Here is a 25,184-nt window from a genome sequence, read left to right as displayed (position 1 = left end):
TCTTCAAAGATTGAGCACCTTCAAAATCCCAGAATCTCCGAGTTGGATCTGAGTTCCAGGGCCATCTTATTTGAGTCATACTTAGAAAAACAATCCCCAAACATCCTCACAAGATATCATCTGCCTTTTCTTGAAGACCTTCAGTGACGGGAAGCTCACTACCCCCGAATACAGCACATTCCACTTTGATATGAGTCATTAGTAGGAATTTGTTTTCCTTACATCAGTTCTGAATATGTGTTTCTGCAAAGTCCACCAAGGAGCCAAGGATAACAAAAATAATATTTCTTCCCTGTGATTAATAGCTCAGTGAAAGCTAAAAGACAAATGGGACGAAGAGTTCAGTTCATGACTTTGTTGGTGGCTGAAGTGATTGTGAGACTCTCTCCATCTCAGTGACACCATAGAATCATAGAGTTAGAGGTGGAAGAGATCGTAAAGTCCTTCTAATCCAGCCCTCTTATTTTACAGATGAGAAAACTGATTCCTAAAGAGGATAAAAGACTTATCCAAAGGTCTCATAGATGGTGATTGCCTGGGATTTGAACCCAGACCTTCTCTCTCCCAATCTAAGGCTGCCTCTCAATCTTGATATAGCAATATATAGACCCCCTCTTAATTCCAGACTTTCAGCCAACTTAAAAGGAAAGATCAGCAAGCTATTTTTAAGCCAGGACAAGACCTCTTTGTACTCCAAGATGGCATTCAACAATGCCTGGGATATCAAATTTGTCTCCTCTATTTATAAAAGCACTTAGATGATTCTGAGGCAAGTCTCCCATCCCATTCTTGATTTCCATGGTCTTTATTCTTCACTTTCAGACCACCCCATCCCTAGCCCCAAATAGGGTAAATTTATGAGACTGCAGTATACTTTTCTGTTAAGAATAGAATACAACCAAAGCAAAAAAAAAATTCCAAATTTGCATTACACACCTCTATTCTTCTGGGAAATTCTTATTTGGGAAAGTTTTACTATCTTCAGAAATCCTGAAAATTTTTCAGAGTTATGCTTTTAGAAAAGTAGCAGTAACTTGATCTTACCAAGCAGTTAAGTGTTTAACATCCTAGACATAGCCTGAGGATTTCAACAAGTTGATTTTGCAGTCAAACTGTTAGATGAGTTCTCATTCCCCAAAGATGTTGGAAATGGAATAAAAAAAAAAACAGTGTGATCTTCAGCAACCCAGCAGGTAATCATGACTATGCCTTCCCCCATCGAATTCTCTTTTTATTTTATTTTATTTACTTTTGCTTTTTAGAGGGGGGGAAGGCAGGGCAATTGGGGTTAAGTGACTTGCCCAAGGTCACATGGCTAGTAAGTATTAAGTGTCTGGGGCCGCATTTGAACTCAGGTCCTCCTGACTCCAGGGCCAGTGCTCTATTCACTGGGCCACCTAGCCACCCCAAATTCTCTTTTTACATTGGCAAAGCAATATCATTCCCTTTGGCAAATGTGGAAACTTAAGAAGGAAAAGTTAAGTGACTTCATAAAGAATCTCAACTTCTTGCCTTCCATTTTCTTTTCTCTTATTTGTTTTTTAAGCAGGTAACTAAATCAAAGAATCTCAGAGTTGTAAAGGAACTCTGAGGTCATCTAGGCTAACTTGCAACTGAAAAAGAATCCATTCTACAAAGTATCCACCAATTGGCCATCCATCCCTTGCTTGAAAACACTCTAGTGTGGGAAAAACCCACTGCTTTCTGAGCAAGTTGATTCCATTTTTGGATAGTTCTGATTGCTACTTAAACTGCTATCTAGCCATGTTTCCCACTTCTCAGAGTTGTAAAGTTGATTTTTTGGACCCAAGGTTAAGACTTTACATTTATTCCCATTCAATTCATTTGATTAAATTTGGACCAACATTCTAGACTGCAGAATTTTCTTTGGATTCTGACTGTCTCACCCTTCATGTCAGCCATCCCTCTCAACTTTATCTTCCACAAATTTGATACAAGTATCAGAAACTAAGGTACTCTGAAGCTAGAGCCCAATAGAGGGCAATTATCCAAATACTGATATGAAATGTCTGTGAGCACTTTGATGGTACTATTGATGAGGACCTGAAGTATACAGTAGTGTGTTGGAGTCAATTTATATTGGCTCATAAGAGCTGATTGTTAAATTTTCAGTGATCGCTTTTTTACCTTGGAAATTGACAAAGGCTATGGACCAAGGTTAGATTTATTGTTTTGTTAATTATCTAGTCTTAAGAAAGTGATAGGGAAAATGTTAGTGATATTGATTAAACTTAAAATGTTCCATGTGCACATTGTCAGTGAGGGGGCGTTGGTAGTTAAACTTTTACCAGTACACCCCTGAATGCTTCTGTTCAGTCAGTTTTGTCATGTACAACTCTTTGTGACTGCATTGGGGGTTTTCTTGGCAGAGATAATGGAGTGGTTTGCCATTTCTTTCTTCTGCTCATTTTACAAATGAGGAAACTGAGGCAAACAGGGTTAAATGACTTACCCATGGTCATACTGCTAGTAAGTGTCTGAGGCCAGATTTGAACTCAGAAAGAGGAGTCTTCCTGATTCCAGGCCCAGGTCTCTGTGCACTGCATCACCTACCTGTCCCACACTCCTAAATATAACTAGCCCATTAGCTATATTGTCATAGATATACCCAACTCAAGGTTGAATGGATGACCATCATGTTCTGGTGGAAAGAGTGTTACAGTAAACCTGAGTTTAAATCCCAGTTCTGACATTTTACATGGATAACCATGGGGAAACCACATAACCCCTTTGGGCCTCAGTTTCTTCATCTATAAAATTAGGTGTCCTCTAAGGTCATTTTCTGATTGAAATCTATCCTTCTGGGAAACACAAAGAGGCAATATGACATGTTGGATAGTCTCCTGGATGTGGCTTCAAAATCTACCTAACACTTGAACAGTGGTATGACTGAGAAAGTTACTGAATCTCTCTGAGCCTGTTTCCTTTTTCAATAAAATTCAGATGAATTTTATGTTTATATATCTCTGGCACCTTCCTCATGACGTCATTGTGATAGTCAAATGGGGTAACATAAGAAAAGAACTTTGTGAACCTGAAAGTGTCAGATTAAAACATCATGGATTTCGAAGTAGAAGGAACCTTGGAGGCCATCTAGTCTCATCTTTTAGATGAGGAAACTGAGACCTAGAGATGCCAGTTGACGTCCCCATGACACAAAGCATCAGAGGGGAGAACAAAGGTTAGGTCCTCGGATACCAAACCCAGCTTTTCCCAATGAACCATGATTCTGTCTCCAAGCAGGCCAGGTGCCCCATTTCTTGCAGAAGATTTTCATATTTCAGGGAACAATTAGACTAGATGCTTGTTAAGGTTCCAAACAAAGATAAAATTTGGCAATTCTATGATTTCTCAGTAAGGCCAATGAGTTCTAGTCCTGTCTTTTGACCCCATGCCCCACTCCACCCCCAAGTCTAATGTCTTTCCAGCTACCATTTTGATTTCCATAAGCTGCTTAAGAGATGCTGGCCCTGAAACATAATGCAGAGATTTACATTTCTTACATTCCTTATTTTTGTCAAGCAGACAGAGTCACTCAGTCCCTGAGTATTTTCCTTCCTTGTTTTGTGAGATGATACTTAATTAACTTCATCATGCGTTAATGTTTCTGATTCATTTTTAGCCTCAAGTGGTGGTTCTTACCAGGTTCCCAATCTCTGCATTCTGTCTCTACTGGATGGTATAAAGATGTTTCATTAAACTATTAAAACAATACCCCTAAACTTGTTCATGCTGCTGTCATTATTCCAAAAGAATATTTTCCTCAGAAACATGATCTTTCTCTCTCTGCTGAAGGACATCTTAGAAGTGAGGCTGCTTTACTCATTTTAATGCCAGAATGTGAAATCAAATGCACAGCAGGGACTTTGGGTAGGAGGGAGTTGGGTGGGGAGGGATGAGGAAGCTCATCATTTGTTTTCTGAAGAACAAGTCCCAACCCTCCCATGGTTCTTTATGAAACCTTCACAAGGCAGGGAGAGCATTCACCAAGAAGAAATTAGCAGGGCCACAGCCGACAGGCCAATTATTTAGCCTGGAGCATGTGTTATTGACTCTGTCCTTCTTCATTTGCCTATCCAGCTGAGATTTGTCTTCAGTGAAGGGCATTTATAGCAAAAGCCAGAGGTACTTGCCCTTAGCAGGACGGAGCAGCCATTGCTGGGGGAATTGTTTTGATTTTTCAATTTTGATGAAGGATAAATATGTCAATAACCATGATATACACAGAGGAAAAAAATGGCTGTATTCTCTTCACTATATGTGATTTTAATACCTTGTGAACATGGGCTGTGAACTAACCAGTTAGTATAAGGCTGGACAGATGCTTTATCCCTCTGTGAATTCTTAGTTTTACTCTCTAACTAAGAGGAATGTTGTCTTTTTTCCCCATAGGCTGCAGGGAATATATTGGGAAGGTCTTGACTTCTGTTTTTGGAAAATTTCTAATCAATTCACTGTCTGGTTTAGGAAAGTATCAAGATATGGAGAGATAAGGAAAGATAGGTAGAACAGACAGCCTTCATTATCATGGACCATTTGGGTCCCAGAGAAGTGATAATGTTGTCAGTAGAAGAATGGGGGGGTGGGGGGGTGAAGATGAGGAAACTGGTTGTGTTCACATGATTCTATCAAGTGGTATTTCTTAAATATTTGTGTTAGCAAGAAAAGTTCATTTTCTTAGGGTAGGGGTATAAAGAAACGACTATGGTTGAAAAGTAAAAAGCAATAATAATTCTTTGTTTATAAAAAATAAAACCACTTTTTCCATTCCTAGAAGCAACTGAGGGGTTCAGTGGATAGGGGATTGGGACAGGAGTCAGGAAGACCTGAGTTCAAATTTAGCCTCAGACACTTTTTAGTTGTTTGACCTTGGGCAAAGTCACTTAACCTCTTTCTTCCTTGGTTTCCTTGTTTGCAAAGTGGGGATAATAAAAGTGCCTACCTCCCAGGGTTGTTGTGGGGATTAAATGAGACAATGAACAGTCCCTGATACATACATTCCACATACACTGTTGTAAATGCTTGTCCCCTCCCTCCATCCCATTTTTCATAAGAAAGTAGAGTCCTTTGATAAACCTGCCATCTAATCTACGGGGGCATGTATGTTCTTCTATGTTGCACCTGTCAGCCTAACCATGTCTTCTTGTCTAATAGAATTTATGCCAGTCTTCTTAGAAGTCCTCCATAAGAGATCCACTCAATGTGTGTGTGTGTGGGGGGGGGGGAGTAGTGGGTGGAAAAAGGTATATGGCAGGGAAGTTCCTCTAAATGTCTTGACACTTTATGGGTATTAATGGATCACAGAATTTCAGTGTAAAGGAATATCAATCATCATCTGACCCAACACGTACCCCCCAAGCCATCCCTACTACAGCACACAGGACCAGGGCCCATCCAAGCACTGCCGTAGGCCCTCCAGTGAGGAAGAACCCGCTACCTCGTGCTGGACTAGGTCCTGTTGCTTGAAGTCTTCCTTGACTTTAAACCTAAAATTTCCCCCTTTCCATCTTCTACTCATTGCTATTGATTCTTCCCTCTGGGGCCAAACAAAACAAATTAATCTCTCTTCCACATTCAGTTTTCCCCTTTTGAGCCCATGCTGGCTTTATGACCCTGATTTTGTATGACTATGAGTCCTAGAATGTCAGCATCTCTAAAGAATTCAAGCTAATCACCTGGAGAATATGGACAAGTGACTCCCACCCCTTAACTTTCATGTGTTCCTGGTCATAGGTGCCAACACCTGCTGTTGGCAGAACCAGATTAAAATGTAATTGGGAAATATTTAACAAAATAAAAACACAATAGAACCTAAATAATGTTCACTTATGGTTTTCTAAGTGAATACACAACCACAGATATGTTTCTATTTGAGTCTGACACCAAATACCTAGGCAACAAAAAAGGGTAATAACCTTCATTGGTAGAGGGAGTTTCCTCACCTGAGAGTTCCCTGTATCAATGAAATCACAGGTCTAGTTCCTCTGTCTGTCCCTAGTATCACGGCAGCCTTTTAAGTACTTGACGACAGCTATCATATTTGCCCTTTCCTTTCCCTGAACCTTCTCTTTTTAGGTTAATCATCCCCTATTTCCTCAACCTATCCTCATGTGACATGGTTTTGAGGCCTTCCTAGTCCTGATCTCCCTCCCCTGGGCACTCTCTAGCTTATTCATGCGTTTCCTAAAATGTGGCTCCTAGAATTTGATACATTACCACAGAGGGAGTCTGACCAAGGAAGAGGAGAATTGAGCTAGTGCTTCCTTATTCCTGGGAGCAGCCCAAGATAGCGTTAGCTCTGCTGGACAGCTCAAAGCCTGTCCATTGCTCATCTCTTACTCTCACCAAATCACCAATCTGCATTCTTTGCTAGTAATACATCTCTCTGTCCAATGTGTAGCAGCAAGCACCTTAGCATACACAGGGTGGCTACCAACACAGGTTCTTATATCTGCTTTTTTTTTTTTTGCTTTTTTGGAGGGCAATTGGGGTTAAGTGACTTGCCCAAGGTCACACAGCTAGTTTTTTTTTTTTTTTGTTAAGTGTCTGAGGTTGGATTTAAACTCAGGTTCTCCTGACTCCAGGGCTGGTGCTCTATTCACTGCACCACCTAGCTGCCTCTACTTTGCCACCTAGCCACCCTTGTAGATATGCTTTTCTAAAGGAAAGCAACTAAAAATGGGTTAGCAATCTGACTTTAATCAAACATATATCATTTACTTAGTTCAGGGGAAAAAGGTCAGCACCACAAACTTCAGAGAATACAAACAAGTTACAAGCAGACAACAAATACAGAGAAACATCAGCAGACAGTCTTCCAACTGTCTGACCATTACATCCATATCTAGTCAGTTACCAGAGAGGGGAGCACCAACATCAACGGCTGCCCAGAGTTTTGTCTGGTCAAATCATATAACTCTTCTCAAAGTGAGACCCCCAAAAACCTCACATCAGGGTATATATAGCTTTCTCCTGGCTCAGAGAAGGTCACAACCCTCTTGACCCACTGCCCAATCACACAGTATCAAGGTGTGGGCATTCCTGAAAAATAAGCTTCCCACCACAGGCTCTAGGTGACGACATTCAGCCTATTAGGGGGCAGAATATATTTTCAAATCAAGGAAGGTTCTCAGAGTCACCTAAGCCTATCAAAGGGCCAAGGGGCAGGGAAGATCTTAGATTTCCATTCCCATAACACAATGCCATCCTTCATATGCTGTTTCTCTCCTGCACCATTCTGTGCTGGTTGTGGGCGATGTGTTGTATCTTCTCTGTGCCCACCATTGCCCTTTGGGTGACACACAACTTGAATTCTTCAGAGATGGTGACATTCCATGACTCATGGCCATGTAGCATCAGTGACTGAAATAAAGCAATTCCATCTCTTCTACAACTGTATTTTTCCTATTTCCAAGAATATGGTTTAGGAAGACCTCAGGAATCTTTAAGTGACTTTATAGCTTGCGAAAAAAACACTGTGCATTTGAGATATTCCATTTCGGGGGATGTACAAAATGTGAAACATTTGGCTTTGATTATTCCATATGGACTAAATGCCATATGAGTGTGAGGGTGGTGGTGTGAGTGCAAAGACTGTCCTCATCGTTAGCATCAACAATAGATATTCATTTGGCTGCTGCCCCGTTCAAGCCACCATGGTCGTCACTGGACTGTTTAGGAGAAGACAGCCCCTGCCCATCCAGGACTCTACAGTCTATTTACTAGATGAGACACGAAAAGATAAATGCTAATATAATGAACAAATGAATGAAAAGGCATTTATTATAGACTTACTATGTGCCAGGCACTGAGAACATAAATAGAAAAGGAAGACAGTTCCTCTTCTTAAGAAGTTCAAACCACAAAGCAGATGTAAGGTCCCAGTGGTTTGAAGCATGCAGCTAGAGGGCAGATGGCAAGGTCCAAGAACCCTTAAAGTGTATTCACAAAGTAATGTTGTAATGATCAACTGGGAATGCCTTGGCTACTCTGATCAATACAATGATCCACAACAACTCCAAAGGACTCATGATGAAAAAATACTATCCACTGCCAGAGAGAGAACTGATGAACTCTGGGTGTAAATTGAAATATAGTTTCTCACTTTCTTTATTATTCCTGCCTTTTTTTGGAAATGTTGCTAATATAGACATTTGTTTGTCATGATTTCACATATCTAATTGATATGCTGCTTGCTTTCTCAGTAGATGGGGGAAGGGCTGGGAGGGAAGGAAAGAATTAGAAACGCAAAATTTTAAAAGAAAAGGATGCTTAAAACTTTTTGAAGTGCATTGGTAAGTCAGATAGCAATTAGTGGAGGTCTGGAGGGCATAGTGGCTGGGCATCTGGTCGGATCCTCTTAGTCTCCAGGCCAGATGTTGACCTCAGAGTTCCTGCATTATAAGGAGCTAGAGATGGTGGAGTCGAGGGCAGCCTGAGGTGCCTGCTACCCACTAGGCCACCTGAGTGGAGATCTGGGCTGGTGGGCAGGCAGGCCAGCTAGGGTGGGAGACAGAGCATTATTAGCAGGTGGTATGGACAATAAATGCTTTAAGAGGTGAAAAGATGTAGAAATCACTGTAGTGTGGACCAGTAGAGGAGGGCATCACAGAGAGGTTGTGACTTAAGTTGGGCCTTTAAAAAGAAAGGATTAGGGAGGAGGAGAAAGGTATTCTTGGCATGAGCAAAGGCAGGGAGGCAGTAATATTTCATAGCATGTTCAGTGAACAATGAGTACACCAGTTTGACTAGAATGAATAAGTTCATAAAGAGGAAGGATAATTAGGTTCTGGCCAGAATGTGGGAGGCCCAGTGAACCTTGTTCAAGACACACATCATGGTAAACTGAAAAGAATAGAAAATTTGGGGTTCAAAGCTCTGGTTTCAGATCCTAGCTCCATCTCTTACTAACTGTGGGAGTCATTCAACTTTGGTTTCGTCGTCTGCCCAATGGAATAATTTCACTCAAGGACTTCAAGGGAATATAGTGTCCTATATAAGAAAGCATTAAGGAGGAAGGACTTGTCAGGAGTATCAGATGTTGGTGAGAGGTCAAGGAGAGAGAAGACTGAGGAAAAAAACTGTTGGATTTGGTGGTAAGAATGTCACAGTGACCTTTGAGAGAGTCATTTCCATAGAATGGCTAAGAAAATCTTCAAAATTAAAAGAAGGTAAGGAGTTAGGGATGGTGGGAAAATGGAGTGTAGGCTTTGTATTTGAGAAGTTTCCTAGAGAAAGGAGAGAGAAATGACATCTGTGGTCCTCCCGCCTTCTGAATCAAGAATAATATAAACAAAAATTAGATTATGAAATGTACAAAAAGTTAGAGAAGATAGATTAGGAAGGGAGAGAAGTCATTCACAAGTGGCTTAAGTTTTCTTTGTTTCATTATCAAACATTTTTTCCCAATATAATAAAAATGTATAGGTGGTTTGTTCATGTTTTTTTGCATGAATGTCATCCCTGATCAGGCAGCTAAATGGTGCCATCGTGCACAGAGTGCCAGGTCTGGAGACAGGAGGAGGAGTCCTCTTTCCAAATTCAAATCTGGTCTTAGACACTTACTAGCTGTGTGACCTTGGGCAAGTCACTTGCTCCTGTTGGCCTCAGTTTCCTCATCTGTAAAAATGAGATGGAGAAGGAAATGGTGAATCATGCCAGGATCTCTGCCAAGAAATCATCAAATGAGCTCATCAAGAGTTGGACAAGAATGAAAAATAACTGAACAACATTCCTGATCCTTTCATTGTGGGGTGGGAAGAAAATGGACAGTGTGCCCTTTTCTTTGCCAGTGACAAACTGTAAAGTGTGCATAAGAAAATAGAGAGCTGAGCCTGGGCTCATTCAAGTTCTGCCTCATTCATGGACTGCTTGTGTGACCTGGGAGAAGTCGCCTTGTCCTCTCAGTGCCTGACCTAACTTTCTAAAGACTCAGTTATTGAAGTGAATTGATAAAAGGAGTTCCCTGGCAGGAAACAAAATCACAGACTTCAGTGAAAAGCAGAGGCTTGGAGTTTTTGCAAGTTCAAAGTCATCAGATCCAGTGCCCACTGAAATTTTCCTGGCCCATTGGTGGCCTCAGGTCCATTCAGGTCTTCCAAAATGGCATCCTTCAAGCCCTACTGTCAGCTGGTAATCTAAAGATTCACTGTCCTGATCTTGATCTTTTACAAAGCCCAGTAGCTAAGCTGCATTGATTACACACACTGATCAGTTCCTTTTGAGGATTCAGGAAGTATTTATTCAGCACTCACTGTGTGCAAGGCATGATGCTAAAGGATTTGCAGAAATGCAGAAAACATCTCTACTTTCACGGAGCTTACATTCTGATGTGAAAGGCAGCATAATCTAACTAAATAAATGTGTGCAAGATACAGAGTTGATGGAACCCAGAGCACTCAAATGTTGGCAATGAACAAAGATGATTCTTAAAAGAGTCTCTCCTGGGCAGGTGCATGATTTTTTTTCTTTTCTCTTTCTCAACAGGACCTTCTTAAAAGATGTTACTCTGCAAAGGCATCTTATCTGTTCCAACAAGATAAGTTCTATGATGTCAGCTATGACACAGGAGACAAGTCCATCCAGTGCAGCCGCCGGCCTGATGCGTTCAAATTCTGGATGACTTGGAAGGCCCTGGGGACGCTTGGCCTTGAAGAAAGAGTGAACCGGGCCCTCGCATTAGCAAGGTATGTACATGTGCATATTTGTACAGGTGTTGTTAATGATTGTAATATGGTGGTAGTCAAGGATGAGCAGAGGAACAGAGAAGCCTTCTGGGAGCCCTTTGGCATAACGGAGAGAGTGCTGGGTCTGGGGGCTGGAAGACCTGAGCTTAAACTCTGCCTCACACAGGTAGTAAGTGCCAAGTCATTTAGCCATTCTGTAACTCAGTTTCTCCATCTGTAAAACGAGATAGCTGAACTTGGTGGTCTTAAAGGTCCCTTCCTGCTCTAAAGCCACGATCCAGTAAATATCAGGGGGCTGGCTCGAAAAGTTCTGGTCACTTTTAGGCTCCCCATTACTTACCACTGCATCTACTGCTGCTGGCAGCTAGTGCTCTCTCTCTTTCTGTCTCTCTGTCTCTGTTTCTCTGTCTGTCTCTCTTCTCTCTCTGTCTCTCTATCTCTCTCAGTTCCCTTCCTCCCTTTCTCTCTCTCTGAATCTCTTTCTCTAACTCTTTTCTCTCTTTCTATGTGTCTCTATCTTTGTCTCTCTTTTTGTCTGTCTCTCCATCTCTGTGTGTCTTTCTCTCTGTCTCTCTGTCTCTCTTCTCTATCACTCTCCTCTCTGACTCTCTCCCTCCTCTCTCTCACTTCCTTTCTTCCATCCTTCCCTTTCTCTCCCTGTCTATGTCTATCTTTCTCTCTGTGTGTCTCTCTCTTTCTGTCTCTGTTCGCCTGTCTTTCTGTCTCCTGCTTCTCACTTTCTCTCTGTTTCTGTCTCTCTGTTTCTTCCCCATCCCTCTGTCTTTCTCCCCCTTCCCTCATCTTGGCCTTCACTCTCTGCCAAATCTGTCTGCTCCCTTTTTAAACCAAGCCCAAGGAAGTAGCTCATGTCTGGAGTGGGCAGGACTCAACCAGTCATCCTTAGGAGACTAGACAAGCCTCCAAGGCAGGGTGCCTTTGACATCCAGCATGAAGCAGGTGGGAACAAAGTTCTAAACGATTTTTCCATAGTGGTGTGCATTCCTAGTATAAGAACACGTGCTCCAGACCTGAATCAATCAGCCATAAGTTAGATGGCACAATAGATAGATATTTTAGCCTTAAGGTGAGTTCAAATCCTTCCTCAGGCATTTACCAGCTGTTTGGCCCTGGGAAAGTCACATAGATTCTCTTTCATTTTCTTCTTCTGTAAAATAAGCATTATACTCAAAACTTCTAAGTTCTCTAACTCTAAAGTTATGCTCCTACGGTAAGAGAGGGGAGATGTGGTGAAGCAGAAGTTACCCTGAAAAAAATCTGGAGTCCTCAGTGGACCGCGAGTGTTTTGTGGAAGTCACAAAAGCTCAGTCGATTTTGGGCTGCATTAAGAGGGGTGGAGCAGAGAGAATTCTGGGAAGACTGTGGAGTAGTCAGAAAATTTCAAGCTCTCAAGATTTTCCTCCACAAAAGAGATGAAATAGCACTTCCAGGAGAACATAAAGCCATGAAAACAAATAAGAGTAGGGGCAGGACCAGGGACCTCTTGGGACAATTGGAGAAGACCTGAAGAAAAATCCCAGGATGAGATTTTCTCCTGTGAGGAGTAAACACATCCAGGCCAGAGTCTGTTTTAATTATTAGCTACAAGCCGCAAGCCCTGGGGGTGGCTGGCTTGGGAGGCTTCCTGGGCCCCAGCCATAGTGGGATAGTGAGGGGAGCTGGGCATCTGAGCTGGGGAAGGCTGAGGGAACTTCTGCTGACCAGGAATGCCAGACCCAGCTGTGCTGGGGAGAGCAGTGAGGGAGAAGGGACCCACACATGCCAGTGAGTGCAGAAGCAGTGGGGCAGGGATGCCACTGGCTGTGGACACTTACTGCAAGCTGGAGGTCTGGGTTTGAGTTCAAGGTTGGAGAGGAGAACTGAAGAGGATCAGAGGTCAGAGGCACCATCCCCCAGACCCCAGGACTAGAGGTCATTATTAAAACAAAATTGTTACCAAAAAAAATGCACAGGCAAAGGAGAAAGAATCCAACTGTAGAGAGCCACAGTGGGAATAGAGAAGACCAGGGTTCATCTTCACAGGAGGTTACTGAAGCAAAGAAACCCTCTTCTACCCCAAAGACTAATGTCAAGTGGTCACCTGCCCAAAAAGAATTCATGGAAGAATTCAAAAAAAGACTTTAAAAATCAAATGAGAGTGGGGCGGCCAGGTAGCACAGCGAGTAAGAGCACCGGCTCCAGTGTCAGAACGACCTGGAGATCGGATCCCGGGCTCAGACACTTAGCACCCACCCAGAAACACCTGGCCGTGTAACCTTGAGCAAGTTACTTAACCCCAATTGCTTAGGGGCGGCCAGGTGGCTCAGCAAGTAAGAGCACTGGCTCCAGTGTCGGGATGACCTGGATCAAATCCAGGCTCAGATACTCAGCACCACACCCAGAAATAACTGGCCGTTTAAACTTGAGAAGTTACTTAACCCCAATTGCTTTAAAAAAAAAATTAAAAAAATAGAAGAGAATGTGAAACATCTCATAAGAAAAATAACAGATCTAGAGAACAGATAAAGAAGAGAACACATAAGAATAATTGAACTGGGGAGGCCAGGTAGCACAGCTAGTAAGAGCACTGGCTCCAGTGTTGGGATGACCTGGGGATCAAATCTGGGCTCAGATACTTAGCACCACACCCAGAAATAACTGGCTGTGTAACCTTGAGCAAGTTACTTAACCCTGATTGCTTAAAAAAAAAAGAATAATTGAACTGCCTGAAAGTTCTGATCAAAAAAGGAATCTTGGCACAATAATACAAGAAATAGTTAAAGAAAATTGTCCTGAAGCATTAGAAGAAGAGGGGAAAGTAGCAATAGAAAAAAGCCACCAGTCATCACCTGAAAGAAATCCTACAAGGAAAACTCACAAGAATATTATAGTTAAATTCGGAAACCCCCAAATCAAGGGCAAAATATTACAAGCAACGAGAATAAAACAGTTTACATATGATGATACCATAATTAGAATGACATAAGACCTAGTGTTGGCAACACTAAAAGATCACAGGGCTTGGAACACTATATATTGAAGGGCAAAAGAACTGGGCTTCTGGCCAAAAATATCATACCCAGCAAAGCTAAGCATAATTTTGAATGGAAAAAAAATGAACATTTGATCGATGGTCAGACTTTCAAAAAAAAAAAAAACAGAAACAAACCTGAATTTAATAGAAGAATTGACATACAAGAAATAAGAGAAATATAAGGCACATACCAATGACCAATTACAAGGAAATAAATAAGAATAGAATGTTTACCTCTTATGTATGCAAAATGTAAAACCTATGTCTAAGGTTGTTATTAGTAATTAGGTAGCTTATAAGAAGGATTGGGGTAGACCTGAGTATGATATGACTTCAAAAAGTAAAATTGTTCAGGGACAGTTAAAAGAGTAATTATCTTATACAAATGAGGTACAAGAGGAAGAGCCAATATATAAAGGAATTAGGTGAGGGAGGGGAGCTATTAGTTCTGGAAACCTACTTTCATTGGGAATGAGTTTAAGAGGGGAAAATACATATACATCTAGAAGCGTATAAAAGTCTTCTAAATTTAGAAAGAAATAAAACTCTAAGGGGATAAGAAGGGGAGAGAGGACAACGGAGGTATTTTTAGAGGGGAGGGTGAGAGAATAGGTTAAAAGGGGGATATAGAAGGGTCTTTAGATTTAGGGGAATGGGAGGAGAAGGGAGGGATTGCTGGAGTGTAATGGGACGGCAAGGTAGCAGGTAGAAATAAAGCAGAGGAATTAAGAGAAATAGGAAAAAAGAGCTATGCACAAACATTAAAAACAAGATTAGGAGTAGAATCTCTTAAGGGAAGTATGTGTTTATATGTGTTTATATGTGTATGTATGTATATATTTGTATATGTGTATGTATTTATTAATACCTATATATAAATATATCCATGCTCATTTGTAGCCTTGGGGTGGTGGGTATGGGGGGAAGAAGGGGAAAAAAGAACAAAGTAAAAGGTGTATAGCAGAGAAGAAAAGAAAACCTACAAGGAAGCAAAGAAAAGATGGATGCTTTCAACTTAATGCACAGTATTTAATATATAGGCTTTCTTGAAATGATAAGTTATTGCTATATATTCTGAATCCTCTCCTATGTTCTGCTGTGCACATGACATGTTTTTTTTCTTATTTTGTATTTAAGGGAGTAACTAGGTAGCTCAGTGGGTAGGGCACCAGCACTAGGGTCAGAAGGACTGTTCAGAACTGGCCTCAGACACTTAACACTTACTAGCTGTGTGGCCCCGAACAAGACACTTAGCCTCACTGTGCCTCATTTTTCTCATCCGTAAAAATGGGATAATAATACCACCTACCTCTCAGGGTTGTGATGAGAATAAAATGAGATAATATTTATAAAGTGTTTTGTAAGTCATAAAGTGTTATATAAATGCTAGCTATAATAATAATAATATGATATAATTAATGTTAATATTATACCATGCTGCTCTAGTTTCTATCTGTTACAATATAGTTTCCCAAGGATTTTGATGACTGGACCCACTATAGAATAATATTCAGTGTCTGATCAGTTATTAACCTATTTTTAAACTTTGAACATGAACCATCTTGACAAGAAGCAGATACAATGAGATGTCCCAGTCAGCAGTCATAAAAGTTTTCAATGAGAACAGATTGTGGAAAGGAGTGTTTTAAGAGTTTCGGGGAGGCCATTTTCCTGATGTATTTGAACTTATCGTTTCTGGTACATCACTCACATGGGAGCTTTAAAATGTGAAATAAAGTTTCAGATCTGGCTGTGTCCCTATGGGAACAGTGTTTAGGGTAGATGCTTCCAATGATTTGGGAAGGATTCTGAAAATATCTCTGTATCAAAGAATACTGATTACTGACCAGAAATGGTATGTTGATGCTATATTTTGGCCTATGGTAAAAATATCCTAGAAGCTTACAATTATGGTCAATTTCTTCCTTCCCACCCTGTCACAGGGGATTCAAATATAGCTGAGGTTGGCACTGGATTGACTGGAAGTCATTCACTTCCTCCACTACCTGCTACCTATGTGGTCTTGGACAAGTGATTTCCCCTGATCTGGTCCTCAAGTTTACTCATCTGTAAAATGATGGACTTGGTCTAGAACAGGGGTTCTTAAACTTTTTCCACTCTCGACCCTTTTCCATGTTTCTAGCTTTTGTCTGATGGTGTTGTGTGGCATGAGGCCATGCACAGGGCAAAGTGTGCATGCTCAGAACCAAGGCTGCGGTGAAGTGTATGACTTGACATGGGCAAGCGTTACCAGATCCACCTCGGATTCATTATGTGGTTGATTTTTAATTAATGTTTTGTCTTTGCACATTCAGAAACATTTTACTATTGCCATTTTTTTTGTGACTCACAGTTTAAGAAGCACTAGACTCTAGATAAGCCTCTGGGACTTCCCACTGCTAATTCCCATGATTCTACATTTTTGTCTTGAATACTTCTGATTGAATGGGTAGTACCTCAGATGCTTGGCGATAAATATATAATGATAATATTTATTTTAGAGTTCACATCTATCTCAGGTTGGTTTTATTGCCTTCAGTCAATATATGTTCAGATCTTCTGCTTGAGGTTAAATATGTATGTATATACACAAAAGTGCACTTCTAAACATATATACATACATACACATACCCACACAGAGTTAGGTTGAGATTAATTAGAGGACAGTGATCTCATTGGTGTAGGGGTTTTCTGATAAATAACCCCCTCTAATAATGCATATTAGTTCCAAGAAAAAACCCAATGCATATTAGCAACCTACTTTATACTTACATAGTGTGTTGTGGTGGCTAGAATGCTATATTTGGAGTGGAGAAGATCTGAGTTCAAATTTTACTGCAGACATTTACTAGATGTGTGACCCCAGACAACCCACTTCCCATCCTTCAGGCTCATTTTCCTCAGCAGTAAAATGGGGATAATAATAGTATCCACCTTATATGGTTGTCTGAATCAAATTAGATAATATATCTAAAGTGCTTCCCAAATCTCAAAGGGCTATACAGGGTGTTCCACCAAAGTCTGAACATGGTCTCATTCTACCTGCACAGCAGTTCTATATATCAGGAGAGTCAGGAATCAATAATCCCATTTTACAGATAAGGAAAGTGAGCCTTGGGGTGACTTAAGAGAAGTACTCAGGATGAGTACCTAGCTTTTCTGATTCCTTGCCCAGCACTCTCCCCTTCCCCCTATGCGTTTCAGTGAGCATAGCTGTGGCCTCTATGACCTATGCATCAATTCTTGAAAAAGAACCTCCCCTTTTCCAAATGCAAATTATAGCTAGCTACCTGCCTTAACCTTTCACGCAGCCGACATCTGACACCTCAAACCTAAAATGGGCCAGAGGTGTACCATGGTGCCAACCCAAAGGGCACAAGCTCCTTTTTAGGAGTTTCTCTTCATGGAGACATTAAATTACAAAGTCTTGGAAGATGTGTCAGAGAGTTCTTCCTTTCAGTATTCTGCTTTTATTTTTAACCTGCCCAGAAGGTTCACAGTCCCCCCCCTCCCAAGTTAACTACTGACACTTCTTCATTCCGGGGCCATCTTTTCTTGTGTGCCCATTTGCACGTGTAGCCACATGGGTGATTCCTCTGGGTGAGGGCATCCTTAATCAGTTGCAACTGCTGCCTGATGGTGGATAAAAGTAATTTCCTTCCAGCCCATTGGCTCAAGGTGAACAGGTTCCCAGGATACAGAATAAAGAGATCCACGTTTTCGATAGTGAGGATTTACCTGGGCTCTTTTGTAAGTGAAAGTGACATTGTTTTTCAAGAAACAGAATTGCCTTACCCAGGCAGCGTCTCAAGGATAAGGCATATTCCACGTGGTGATCGCCTGGCAGCTTCAGTGGGCATTAGTGGTGTCCTGTCACGAGCTGTCAGTTTCCCTGGGCACTGTGCCAGGCTCTTTAACTGCTTGACCAGCTGTGTCTCCTTTCTTCCTGATAGGTTACAGTGGGGATTACGTGGATGCCTAGAGATAATGTTTCAGTGTTACTGAATTTAGACCTGGCTTAATTTGGGAACCAGCATCTTGACCTTATGATTTAAGGGCCACATTTCTTTCCATTGACAAGGTTTTATAATACTCATATTGTGGAGCTTTTTTCTGTATGTATTATTGTTCATGAAGGACAGTTTGTGTGGCTTTGGACAAGACTGGGGATACTTAACCTGGGATGTGTGAGCATTTTAAAAATATTTTGATGACCATATTTCAGTGATTGGCTCCCTTTGTCATTCATAATTTCCTATTAATAAAATTGTATTTTATTTTAAGCATTTAAAAGCATTGCTCTGAGACAGGGGCTACAGGTTTCGCCAGACAGCCAAGGGCATCAATGACACAAAACAGATTTAGAATCCTTGGACTGGACTGATCTATCCCCTTCATTTCAACATAATAAATGTTTTAAAAGTTGCTTGCTATTTATCGTGAGCAGGCCTAGACCCCAGCAATCCTAAGGCAATGAAACTATCTCTGACATCAAGAAGTCTTCATTTTACTGGGAGAATGCCTGGTAAATGTTTGCCAGAGAAATCTTCCCTATTTCAGGAAATATCTTCTTTAACATGCTCAGAATAGGAGTCCTAGACACACTTTTGCTGGATTGACTAGCAGGATTCAAAGTGATCAGCTGAGTTAGACGGACATCTGCCTTCTCCATCCAAGGTGTGAGGAAGGTGGGACATGGACGGGACTTGGGATGAAATGGTCTGGAGCAGAGACGCCAAACACACAGCTTAAGGGCACACATTCCTCAGGGCAGCCTGAACCTGATTAAAATGTAATTGGGAAATGTTTAACTATCTAAAGGAAAATACAGAAAAAGGGAGATAGCATTAAATTTTAACACCAGGGTGCTTTGCGGCCAGAGGGATACTTATGCATGGATTCAGTTTTACAAGTCTTAAATGTTACTTTGCCATCAGCGATGATGACGATAGGTGGCACCATAGTGCCATAGGAAGAACTGAGTTCAAATTCAGTCTCAAATACTCAAAAGCTGCATGATCCTGGGCAAGTCATTTAACCTCTGCTTACCTCAGTTTTCTTGTCTATAAAATGAGGCAAATGATGGCACCTACCTCACATGGGCTATTGTGAGGATCAAATGAGATGCTAAATGTAAAGCTACATACAATGCAAAGAATGCCATATATGGGCAAGGCTCTATAAATTCTAGCTCTCGGTCCTCTCCATAGCATGGAGGCCATTCCTTAGCCCCTAGGCTACACTGATAGGTTCAAGGTCATACAAATTCAACCTAGAAAGGACCTGGGAGATCATTTAACCCAGCTCTTGCGCAGTCCATGTACAATGAGCTTTGCAAGGTGAGTGTGGAATCAGACATAACCTCTCTATGGCTTATGGATGCTTGTTCAGTCATGTCTGACTCTGTGACCCCACAAACCATAGCACGCCAGTGTTGTCCATGGGGTTTTCTTGGCAAAGACTGGAATGGTTTGCCATTTAAGATACTATAGTAGTTAGCCAGTGAATTAAAACAGAGTTGAAGTGACTTGTCCAAGGTCAAACAGTTAGTGTATGAGGTGGGATTTGAACCCAGGTCCTCCTGAATCAAAGTCCACTGTTGCACCCACTGTTCATGACAGTCTTTCCACTCTATTATGCTGACTCAGTTTCGATGAGGAAAAGAATTCAGAACCCCACAGTTTGGAAAATGCCACTTCTGCTTGACACAAGACAAACTGTGCTTGCTGGGTTTCAGCAGGGGAAGAAAAGCAAAAACATTTTGCCATGTTTGCAGCTACCCATTGGGGAGGCTGGCCTGCTGTGGTATGTCTCAGCAATAATGCTAAATGGGTATTCGCCGTGGGGTGATTTTTAAAGCAGCCTACTGAAGAATCATGGGCATCCGTCTTTACAGCAACAACAAACAACTCAGCAGCTCTCCTTGGTGCTGGCCCCAGGGTGTCCTTTATCTATTCCCTAGGCCCACAGTCTCCAACCGTGGAATGCATTCTGTTCACTCACGTGGAGACTGAGAGACTTACTGTTGCCAGTGAGGAAAAGGTTAGGTGGGACATGATGTGGCTTTTGTGGCAGGGGAGGGGTAGAAGCCTAGAGTAAATCACCCATGCTATAGGCACCTATACCCAGGCTGCTGTCTGTGATGAATCGTGCAAGCCCACATCTGTCTGTACTGAAATTTGCAGGATAGACTGAATGCAGATGGCCGATTTCGGGAGCCCGGAGTGTCTCAGGGCACCCAAGGGTATCCTTTAGTAAAATGATGAAGACTCCTGCTGGGGGGAGGGGAAGAGAGGCATCAGAGTGGTTTTGGTCAGACTTGGGGAGCCAAGGAAATAGGAAAAGGCAGGGTCATTCCAGGGAGTTACAGAAGGCAGGAAACTCCTAAGGACCCATAGAAAGTGGAGAGGAAATCTCAAAGATCCTCCAGGCCGGGGGTTCTTCATCCTTTTTGTTGTTGTGCCATGGACCTCTTTGTCAGTCTAGTGAAGCTGATGGACCCCCTTCTCAGAAGAATGGGTTTTTTTTAAGGATTTTATTTTATTTGCTTTTTGCGTTGTTATATTGTTTTTGGAGGGTAATTGGGGTTAAGTGACTTGCCCAAGGTCACACGGCTAGTACGTGTGTCAGGTGTGTGAGGCCATATTTGAAGTCAGGTCCTCCTGACTCCAGGGCTGGTGCTCTATTCACTGCACCACCTAGCTGCCCCCAGAATAATATTTTAAAAGAATGATACAAAATGCAAAGGATAATAAAAGAAACTAAAATTAATGAAAATAAAGCTGTAATCTTTTCCTCCCATCCAAGGTCACCAGCCCCTTAAAATCTATCCACAAACCTGGGGACCCCAGGTTAAGAACTTTTGATCTCTCCCTTTGTTTTACAGATGTGAGATGTAAGGTAACATCTACATGGCAAGCAGCAGAACACAATTTCGATCCAAATATTGCTGCCCCATTTGGGGATGATTCTCCAAGATCCCTTTAATCAATCAATATTAAATGCCAACTATCGCAGAATGACACTGATGATGGAGCAGGACTTTTCCATCCTGACACTGAATTTTAGAGAGGAAAAGAATTTTGACATGCATGAGTCTGCCCCTCTCATTTCACAGAGCTGGGGTGAGAATAGGAGGTTTGTCTGAGGTCCTCTGGCTAGTTAGCGACAACCTAGATTTAATTCTAAGTCTCCCAGTGGTATCAAGACTTCTTAAGTTCCAAGCTAGGACCTCAGCTATAGTTTCTGTTAAATTGTCCAAAGCAGTGTGGAGTAGGACCCAGGAACTTGAAACTGAAGCTGTGGGGAGACGGGAGATGCTTGGCTAGTCCATGGGTAGTGTTGAGTGGATTCTTGGTCTACAACATCAAGGTTTAGGGGTCAGGGCAGTGCCCCCAGATACACCAACTGTCTGGCAGTGTAGCTGTACTCTCAATGGCCTATCAGTTCTGAAATTCTGATTTTATGATCAGGTCCTATGGCTTGGAAGAGTCCAGGCAGATTTAATTTGCTAATTCTCGCCTTGAACCCCATGTATCTCACTCACCCCTCTCCACCCAGAAGTGCCTTAAATTGTTTTCCCCATTCTAACTCAGACAATTTTTTTTACCTTTTCACTCCCCTTTCAAGAAATTCAAGAATTTTTTAAGGTATATCCCAATATATGTTTTCTAGAATAATGTATCTATCCATTGATGAGGTAGGTAGTCTCATGTAGTGGATAGAGCCCTGAACTTGGAATCAGCAAGATCTAGGTTCAAATCCCATCCCAGACATCAACTGTTTGACACTGGGAAAGTCACTTAACATCTCTGGGCCTCAGTTTCCTTATCTTCAAAATGGAATGGTCAGAATCAATAGTGTCTAAAGTTTCTTCTAGTTGTAAATCTAGGATTATGTGCATAGAAAAGGTTCTGTGATTCCCAGTGTATCCTGAGCCTGAAATGTTCCTGGCTTGGGAGCTGCTCTTTCTGATGCAGTTGTGTTTTTAATTACAGATACCTCGTGGAGGAAATTAAGAAAAGAGAAGGATTCCGACTGCTTTTAGAGGTAAGTCAACACAGGCTTGTTGTGTTAGTGATTTTGTCAATCAACAAGGATAAAGGTGGCAATTTTCTCGTCTGTTATTCTTTGCTGGGGTTTTAGCTGGTGGGAATCAATCATTAGCTTAATTCAGAGAGTCCATTATGTTAATTTACTCTATTAGTGAATACTTTTCCACTTTGTAGGATCTACTGAGAACACACACACATGCTTTTAAGCAGTGAAAATCAAAGTGGTCACTAATAATTACCCAGGATTCTGCAGAATAAATTTTGACATGATGATATACAAATTGCTTATTGAGTCCATGGGCTGCCCAAGCTATAAAAATATGGAAAATCTGTTAGGATGCAAATCCTTAAGTGAATGGAAAATGAGCCTTATTTCTCCTCTTGCCTTTTAAAGGAGTGAACTACTTCCCCTTCCCATCCCCTCAGATCTGAGCTACAAATGGAGATTCTTTTGTTGGCTGAGTTTAAGAAATAAATACCAATATATTTTTGTGTCTCAACATGGAGAGGCAGCTATGGAATAGTGAAAAAACCCTTGGTCTTGGGGTCAGAAGCCCTGTATTGGGAGTGTGGTTTTCCAATTACTCACCACCTCCTCCAACCTCAGTTTCTATATATGCAAAATGGCAACAATAATAATTGTGCTGTACCACAAGTTGCTGGGAGGAAAGCACTATATAAATGTGATGCCATTAAGTTTTTTCTTGTTCCTGACCTGTGATTCCATCACTGTAAGTACTTCCCAGCATGGAAACTTCCTCTGCTGATGGTGATATGATATGATACATTGAGTGCTGAAATTTGGAGTCAGAGAACATGAGTTCTGGTTCTGACATTCGCTATTTATCTGACCTTGAGCCAATCAGCGAAACCCTCTGGGACTCAGTTTCCTTATCTGTAAAATGAAGGAGCCAAACTAGATGGCTCCCAAGGACCCTTCCAATCTAAATCTGTGAGTCTCTAATCCAGATCAGCAATTCCTCCATGACTAATAGTCTTAGAAAATTGCCTAGGAGCCTTAACAACAGCAGCAGCAGCAGTAGCAGCAGCAATAGCAATGAAAAGAAGAGGTTAAATGACTTAATGACTTATATACCTTCAAATCTTGAAAAAGATGGAACAGAGACACTCTCTTCCCCCCTCCAAATTCGGACTAGAAGCAGGGTCTATCTACTATCTTGCCCTGTCTTTCAGCTATCACTAGAATAATAATGCACATAATCGTAACAATAATCAATTGAGTATGCAAGTTTTAAAATTGTAAGCTCCTTGAGGGCAGGACTGCCTTATTCTGGTCTCTATCTCCTCCAGGCTGGTGAGATACCATTGTTCAATTTTTCATTTCTACCTCATAAATCTTCCAGTCCTACAAATCAAGGATTGATTTATTGTTTTGTTGATTGTCTAAACATACAAAAATGATAGATAAAATATTAATGATGCAGATTATACTTAAAATGGGTCATAATTTTTATTTTCCACAGAGGTTTTTAAACTTCTAGTAACATACCCCTTCCTTTACCTGTCCCTTGACATAAAGGAATAAAATGGTTGTTGCATTCAGTTAAACTGAAGATCAGGGTTCTAATTGGGTCCTCTAGTACTTGTGGAAAGCTTTGCTGATTCATTGGTATCCACAATATATCAATAAGTCTCTTTCTTGATCTGTTGGATAGATTTTCATTGGGTGGTTATGAGTGGCCATGGAGGGCAGGACTCTGCCTTTGAATGGTTAGAATAATTTTTCCCCTGCATTTTTCTATAGTAAAGTGGGAAATGCATTTAGTGTAACTGAAAGTTGTTTTTCTTAGGAAAAAGGCTAATAGCTGTAATAGTCACTGTTTTCTACATTTTAGTTAAGGCACCAAGGCTGACAATGTCAAGGGAAATATTGAAAACACTGTCTGGAGCTGCTCTCAATGTGGAGAGCAGAGTACTTGAATTTTTTCTTTTTTTTTTTTTTACTGTCAGAAGCAAGAATAATGCATATTATCTTGACAGCAAAGGAAGTTATCATTTCAAAGGAAATGCTCATTATTCTCAGGCCCCTGAAAACCACAGCATTAATTTTCTGTGTTCAATTTGAGATTCTGAGCAGATATCTTGGTAGGTGTTTTTGTTCTTACACTATCAGTCCCAGGTGCTCATGGTAGAACCCTGGATCTTTCCACTTGGGTTTCCTTTCCCCCTGTTTGCAAGAATAACTTAGTAGAATGTAAGCCTTTCAAAGGCAGGCGATGTTTCCATTTTTGTCTTTGAGTCCCCAACAAGCTAACATAGTGCCTGGCCCACTATCACCACCACCCTCACCATCACCATCATCATCATCATCATCATCACCATCATTGGTACAGATTTTATAAAGTACTTTAATGTTGGTGAAGTGTTTTACAATTGTTATCTCATTGGATCCCCACAACTCTGTAAGGGAGGGGCTATTATTATCCCTATTTTACAGATTGGAAAATTGAGATTCAGAGAAGTGAAGTACACAACTAATCAGTGTATGGGACTGATTTGAATTCAGGTCCATCACTTGGTCCACTGTGCCATCTTTAGACATATAATTACCACTCACTAAATATTTGTTGGTTAATTGATTTTCTTAATTTTGTTGTTGTTCAGTCATCTTAGTCATGTCCAACTCTTCATGACCCCATTTTGGGGTTTTCTTGGCAAAGGTATTGGAGTGGTTTGTTGTTCCCTTTTCCAGCTCATTTTACAGATGGGGAAACTGAGGCAAACAGGCTTAAGTGACTTGTCCAAGGTCACATAGCTAGTTAGTGTCTGAGGCTGGATTTGAATGCTGGTCTTCCTGACTCCAGATTGAGCACTCTATTTACTGTGTCACCTAGCTGCCCTTGATTTATTTTATATAGCCATAAAAAATATTGTCTCCTTTAATAGAATGTAACCTCTTTGAGAGCAGGAACTATTTCATTTTTAATCTCTGGTGCTTAGAACACAGTAGGTGCTTAATAAGTGCATGCTGAATTAAATTAGAAACTTTTTGTTAGAAGGACCTTAAATACCATCTCTATAGTTAGAGGCAGGGTGTGCATGGGACAGATACTGATCTTGGAATCAGAAGAACAGTTTTAAATCCTGCCTTGAGCTCTTACTTAGCTTTGTGACTGAGCAAGTCACTTTGCCTCTCACTAGGGAAAAAGAGGATGGATAGCTGTAGACGCCATCTAGCAGCATTCTGTTCTTCAAAGGCTCAAATGAGATGAGGGACATGAAGCCAGCCTTCTGCTAATTTTAAAGTGCCATAAAATGACAGTGATGATGATGATGATGGTGACGACGATGATGATGGTGGTGATGATGATGATGGTGATGATGATGATGATGATGATGGTGATGATGATGATGGTGATGATGATGATGATG

At 41.2% G+C, this 25,184-nt stretch overlaps 1 protein-coding gene across 1 annotated transcript in view; it reads left to right on the top strand.

The window, feature by feature from the left end:
• GADL1 (glutamate decarboxylase like 1) overlaps window positions 1-25,184 on the top strand; it is a 168,988-nt gene that overhangs the window by 60,326 nt on the left and 83,478 nt on the right. The window contains exons 11-12 of the mRNA XM_069088570.1: window positions 10,507-10,706; window positions 21,735-21,786. Coding sequence (XP_068944671.1) covers window positions 10,507-10,706; window positions 21,735-21,786 — 252 coding nt within the window. The remainder of the gene's footprint in view (window positions 1-10,506; window positions 10,707-21,734; window positions 21,787-25,184) is intronic.

This window comes from Petaurus breviceps, unplaced genomic scaffold (genome assembly GCF_028583685.1).
Source record: "Petaurus breviceps papuanus isolate PSGF00001 unplaced genomic scaffold, PetGlider_PUasm1.0 185, whole genome shotgun sequence".
NCBI lineage: Eukaryota > Metazoa > Chordata > Mammalia > Diprotodontia > Petauridae > Petaurus > Petaurus breviceps.
The sequence above is the reverse complement of the archived record's forward strand: the minus strand, read 5'-3'. Positions and strand labels throughout refer to the sequence as shown.